This window comes from Poecilia latipinna, unplaced genomic scaffold (assembly GCF_001443285.1).
Source record: "Poecilia latipinna isolate Pla-1442-1.1 unplaced genomic scaffold, P_latipinna-1.0 Scaffold2906, whole genome shotgun sequence".
Classification (NCBI taxonomy): Eukaryota; Metazoa; Chordata; class Actinopteri; order Cyprinodontiformes; family Poeciliidae; genus Poecilia; species Poecilia latipinna.
The window spans coordinates 8,337-14,674 of NW_015115522.1; the positions used below are offsets into that span (position 1 = coordinate 8,337).

Below are 6,338 nucleotides of genomic sequence, written 5' to 3' on the forward strand. Positions count from 1 at the left end.
TGTTTAATTTAAATTCTTCCATCCATCATTTAATCATCGGCTTCTGGTGCTTTCAGTCATCCTGCCAGCTTAGCCAGACTATAAATTACCTTGTTGCTAAAAACAGTAGCCTTGTCTGTGGTTAGAAAATTGCATGTCTGTCTTCAGTCTCCAATAGTTATCTGTTGCATTAACCTGTCATTCAGTCACCAAGACTCAGCGTTCTTTAGTGATTAGTGTTAGATGGGTTCAGGGATTGCATGTTAAATTCAATTTGATTGTACAAAATTTCATCTTAGGAAGTCAAGTTTATCACTTTTGTCACGAATGTTGTCTTGAGAGAACCATCATGATTTTGCAGTAGTTCTGAATGAAAGCCAAATGAGGGGTTATATTGGTCTTAAATCCATAAAATGAAATTTAGCAGTTACTGTAAATGTTTGTTTTGTTGTTTACTTAAACCTGCCAGAGTTGAAAGTTGCTGCTGCTGTGCCTTTGCGGTGATCTGTTAGATCTGTAGCAGAAATAACTCCTAGAGCTGCTATATGCTAAACAGACACATGAGGGCAGTATAACCTTTCACTTCAAATCATCACTGACTTCAATTCCAAAATGGGTAAAAGTATTGTTCTATGTTTATTGCAATGTTCTGGAGCCAAACAATGTTTCAGCTGCTGGTACACCGCAACGTCTCTTGTTTTTTTTTTTTTGGTTTTGTTTTTTTAAAAACTGATTTTATTTTTCTACTAATCAAATGACAAAGGCCAGCATTATGAGATGGAAAAGACTGCACTATTTTACTTTCTTTTATTCCACCAGCTATCCTTTCCAAGAGATGTATAACCAAACACTGTGCCTGAGGCTAACAGAAAGAAACTCATAATAGAGCAAAAGCATAGAGTTTACTGAGGCTTGGGTTTCTTCATTAAAAACACAGCAGCAGCTGATTTCCAGCATTAAGATGGTTCAGGTCACCAATGGATGCAGAAAATAAGCACTACTTACTTATATTTGGTGGTATGATAGAAATAAAAAGGTTTGAATCATGTGTCTGAATTCCTTATTTGCTCAATGTGGCGTTCGGAGTTCATTTTAGGTTCCTCTTCTTGATGTGTCCTGGCATTCTTCAGAGGATTAAGCTGAAGATGAAAGCGCACAGTGAACCTGAGTGGCAGGAAGTTGTGATCTGAATTTCAGATAAGCGAAATATCTAATGTTTTCCTAGGCCTGTTTCCTGTTTATTAAAGTCTCTACAAAGAAGTCTATTTTGTTTCCCCTAAAATCCTATTAGAACATGAGTTTCTAAGAGGGTAATCAAGTGGATGGTTCATTTATAAATCAATATAGTTTTTTTTTTTTCTTTTCTAAAACGTAAACCTCATCTTAAAAGCATACATTTTCTGACAAAAACATCACCCATGGCAGGAATATCCTCACACTTTACTTTTTGAGCATGTTGGCATAGAGAAAAAAAAAAAAAAAAAAAAAGACAATAGCTGAAACACAAACAAGTTTTACTTTAGGTGAGCGAATAAAAGAGCCGTTGTGCCTGTGGTGTTTTGTTACACAGCTAAAAATAAAAAAAGACACTATGCTTCCAGTCTAAACATTGTTTTCAGTGTGGTTCGCCTATTTCTGCAGGTTTAACACACATCAACCAGATGTGGAACAGGAGAGCCGTGAATAAGGGGAAGCAATAAAAATAGCTTCAGAGAGAGCTCTCGATGCAGGTGAGTGAAAGTAGCAGAGATGTTTTCGGTGAGCTTTGTCGAAACTTTTTTCCCGCTTCTCTCCAGTGCACAGAGGAGAGCTGGGTAAGACTTTCCGGTGCAGCTGAGAATTCGGAACCGTGTTTTTAATCTGAGGAGCAGTCATCCTGAAGCAGCAAGCAGACACCCAGCTCATATTTATCCCCACCAAACTGACTAAAAGACAACGGACTTCTCTGTGGATCTCTAGCAACCCCCCCCCCCCAACCTCCCCCCGACCGCTCCCACTTCCCGTCTGCATGAGTTTTGTCCCAAATGCTGCACCACATTTAGAGCAATGGAATAAATGTGTGGCGTTTTCCTTTCATTAGCTGTCTTTGAGTCTCTTAAACCCTTTTATGAGCTGTCTCATAACAAGTCATGCACTTGTATTCTCATCAGTGTGAGGGAAGCAGAAGATGGCGCGAACAGGGGGGAAGCTGCTCTGCCTCTCTTTACGTCTGTGGAAGAGCGAAGTTTTTTAATGGGCAGGTATTCAACACGATGCGGTGGCGCAAACGATCAATCCGATGTAGACATGTCACTTTGAGTAAATGGTATGTGTGGGATTGTGCAGAAACAGACATGCCAGTGTTTAAATGTAAAAAATATATATATTAGAAGTGAACTTAAAGTGATTGGATTAGTTATTCACGGCCTTTTCTCTTCCAGGCTCCAAGCAAAACTCTGAGGTGCCAAAATTGTTTAAAATGTAAAATTTGGAAGCCACAAATTGCGTTATAAAGAGTCTTTAGCGTGTGTAAAATAATCCAGTCCAGGTTTGACTGGTCAAACCATCTTAAATTTTGACTAACTGCAATCCAGATTTCTTAAAAACAAACTGTGAAACATCTAATAATCAGGTTCCTATTGATCAGAAACATATTTTAGTAATTTCCCTCTAGCAATAAAGTAAAGAAAAAATTGAAATGTGGTCAATTTAGCTCAAGAGCAAATGTTTTGCGTTTACAATTTGCACTCTAAATGTATCTTTAATTTATTTACAAGACATATATTTACAAAATATAAACACACACAAAAAAGTACTTCCTTGTTCTTTATGTCATTGAAGTAAGGTATCCCCATAAAAGACATTTATTTTCATTTTGGACTTTATGTACAAAGAAATTATGTTTAGAAAATAAATGAATCCTTTGAAAAAGTCTGTTTGAAATCCAGACTGAGAAAAAAAAAAAAATCAGAGTAAGTGAACGAGGCTAGTACTCTTTGTGTGCTGTAATTAAGGGGATGATTAAAAACATACATCGGGTTAGCTCTAATAATAATTTCAAACACAAGGTTGCTTCTCATTTGAACTCATTACTCTGTGCCCTATTCTTTGCCTAATATAGCTGGTTTTATAATAGTTACATGTGGGGTTTCACTTCTTCGCCTGAAACATGTCAGTGCTGCACCTGCGATGGCTCAGAGGGTTTATTAAAGCTGGGTCATTTTTAACTGGTAATCAAGAGAAGTGAAAATATCAGGTTTTGTTTTGAAAAAGCTTCATTTTCACCTCTTTTTTTCCAGCAAAAGTTTCAACATTTAATCTCGTGAACAGTGATTTAAAGCAGCTTACAAACAGTTGGTGTTATCAACAGTAAATGCCACATTTTTCACAGGAATTAGAAAATGGCATTAAAAGACTGTGACTCTCAAAACACCTTTGCTGAAATTCTACAACTCACTTGAAAAGCAAACATGTTGCACGTGTAAAACCACGTTAAGTCCCTAAACCAATACATGTTACAGTAGATCTGCTTTTGTAGAAGTCTATCACCATTCCACATCCTGACTTTACAATATCTACTCAGCAGAAACTCGTGCATTTCTGTCAAAATTTTCAGGCAAAATAATTCCATAGTTGATTTAGATGGATATTTCCCTGAGGGTAAATCCCAAAGGGATGAATAAAGTTTCTATCTATAGACCCTCTTTATATTGTTTACAGAAATTTGATGAAGTCCTTGAAATAAATGGAGTTTTCAATTAAATTCAAATCAAATGGGTCAATATAGTGAGTCTGTTACAATATATGTAGAAAAAGTTGTTAAATTGCTTACTATTGATCTAATTTTGTACACAACAGAACCTGAACATTTTTTTTAAATTCACTGTATTCGATGTTTTAATCTTTATTTGAGTCCTTATCTTTAGAAATGATCCGATGATTCCTCGAAACATAGTTTCTAGCATCTTCAGAACTCCTTCTGTGTGAGCATCAGAAACAAAAGCTTGAATTTTAGGATGAAAGTTTGACAGGAAATTATTCATATTTCTGTGGAAAATGAACCTTCTTTCAACCGCCATAGACAAAAAAAACCACACAAAAAAACACGACGCACACCTGAACTATGCTTGCATCGGTTCTGATTAGCCCCCTTTCACTTCCACACCGCATGTTTGGTCACGAATAATGTGAGAAGTCATCTTGCTACATGCATGTCAGTGTCATCTAAGACGTATTCGCTTGGCTACACCCGAGGGGACAGACTGATACAAAAAAAGAACAAGTGGCTGGTGCTCACATCCTGTGTATTCTGCTGGGCTTTCGCACAGCTTTGCTCTCCGACAGCGGCAGCTGTGTCTGTTTCTGCCGCATCTACAAACGTTTCTGACATTTTATTTTATTTTTTTTTTACCTTACAAAGTTTCTTTTTCTTGCCCTCAGTGGGGCAGGCCAACTTTCGTTTATGGTGCAATCTACCCACTTTCAGAGTTGTCTGTGTCGCCTTGCAAAAGTATTTTCAGGCTTTGCAATGTCACGACTGTGAATCTAATGGGGTTTTATTTGATAAATCAACACAGAGGCATGTATATAATTGCAAATGCACCTTGTTTTCTTCTTAACTAAAATGGTGCATGGTTAGGATCAGGGATTAAATATATTCCAGTGCAACCAACTGCCTTCAAATATTATTCATAAACATATGAATAGTTTTTGCAAGGCTCCGTAGCTCTGATTACTATATTGGTTTGGTCACCAGTGTCAATCAGTGGCAGAGTATGGTTACTGTGGAGCTACTGGCCTCACACAGTTAATTAAGGGACAGATAAACATCAGTTTGCAGCAAACACAAGACGTAGTAGAGTCGTCACTTTTGTCTTAGCACCGGCGTGACGCTCCAGTACTCATTTGGGTTTACCCACCCGCCCAGTGTGGGCGTCGTACAGCTCGACGAGGCATCACCGTCACTGCTCAGTGAAACCCGAAAGGCATTAAGTGAGCTTTGATCTTACCTGGAATGACCTCGAAAAGAAATTTCCCCCCTTCATCTCCGCTGGTTGGATGTTCTGAGACTTTGTTTCCAGGTAAAGAGATGACACCCTGCGGAAAACAAAGCACAGACTCATCAGCAACACTTCCCTGTTTGCCCTTGATTGCTCATTGATGAAGTCCTGCCTCCGGTCCCACTGCAGGGGTTTCAATTTTGACACCTTCAACTTGACTTGCACGAATTGAATCACGCATACTGTTTGAGTTATCCAGCTGTTTCCGTGAGTAACCGGAGTTCCTGAGCTCAGCGGCTTTCAGCTCCCATCTCACTGGAATTCGGTTTAAAAATGTACATTTCTTTCCACTTTACAGGTTGCATTGATTCTCAGTGGGCGTCCCAGGATGATCGGTTTAAGTGGTTACGGATGCGTCTCTCTGCTTCGGCTCTGTCCAAAATGATGCATCGCACAATTTAAATAACAAGAGCATCAGCAGCTTTCTGCAGCACAACTCAGTTTTGGTGACTAATGCAAATGTGGTTACCGCTGGCTTTACGCAGGAAGTTTTCTCTTTGTATTTAGAAAGCGAGTGTGTGTTTGAGAGAGGGAGTCACGTTGTTTTAAAGTCTGTACTGATATAAAGGTTGCTGGGTGTGAAATGGACACATCCAGCAACATTACATGTTCAACCAAATAGCGAATTTGAATTGCAGATTTCAAAAATGACCAAATTTGGTCTCTCTTCTTGTGACAAAGCTTGATGTTGAAGGGATTAATCTAATTAGTTATATCTGTTTCTCTCTTGCTCAAAACATGTCAGCTCCCCTTAAGTTAAATTGTTTCTTTGCTTCATTTTCATGAATCTATCAATCTCGATTTCTAATAACCACAATTATAAACAAAGTTTCACTAAAAAGTCATGCAAGGGGATACTTTAAGACAATTGTTTTATAATTTAAAAAAAACAAAACTGAATGATAAATGGTCTATTACTCAACAGTGATACCAGATCTGAGATCAGTTCAAATATATGTTTAATCTTTTGTTGCACCTGTTCCAGCTTTTATTATACCTAACAGTGGTGGTTTTTTCATAAATTTCTCTCTGGGGCAGCTCCTGCTTCTGCTATCTCACAAACAAACAAACATGCCCTGTCCTCTGATAAGGTGTAGCTACTTAAACTTACTTTGCGGCTAACAAAATGAATATATCGCATTGCTTGATACAAATAGTTCAACAGACTGGATGCTTAGAATCCATTTCTTACACACACACACACACACGCACGCACGCACAGTGAATGCTTCACAAATCAGAAAGTGTTATTCAGTCTCACATTTTTAGTTGCGTTTACTTAAATATATAAGATTTCAAACGCAGCTGTTGAGTTTATAT

The 6,338-nt window shown here is 38.1% G+C and overlaps 1 protein-coding gene across 1 annotated transcript in view; it reads right to left on the reverse strand.

Moving 5' to 3' along the window:
• Positions 1-3,247: 3,247 nt before the first annotated feature.
• Positions 3,248-6,338, reverse strand: part of LOC106939556 (rho GTPase-activating protein 24-like) — a 38,841-nt gene continuing 35,750 nt past the window's right edge. The window contains exon 3 of the mRNA XM_015021991.1: positions 3,248-5,055. Within this exon, the coding sequence (XP_014877477.1) occupies positions 4,927-5,055 (129 nt within the window). The 3' untranslated portion in view covers positions 3,248-4,926. The remainder of the gene's footprint in view (positions 5,056-6,338) is intronic.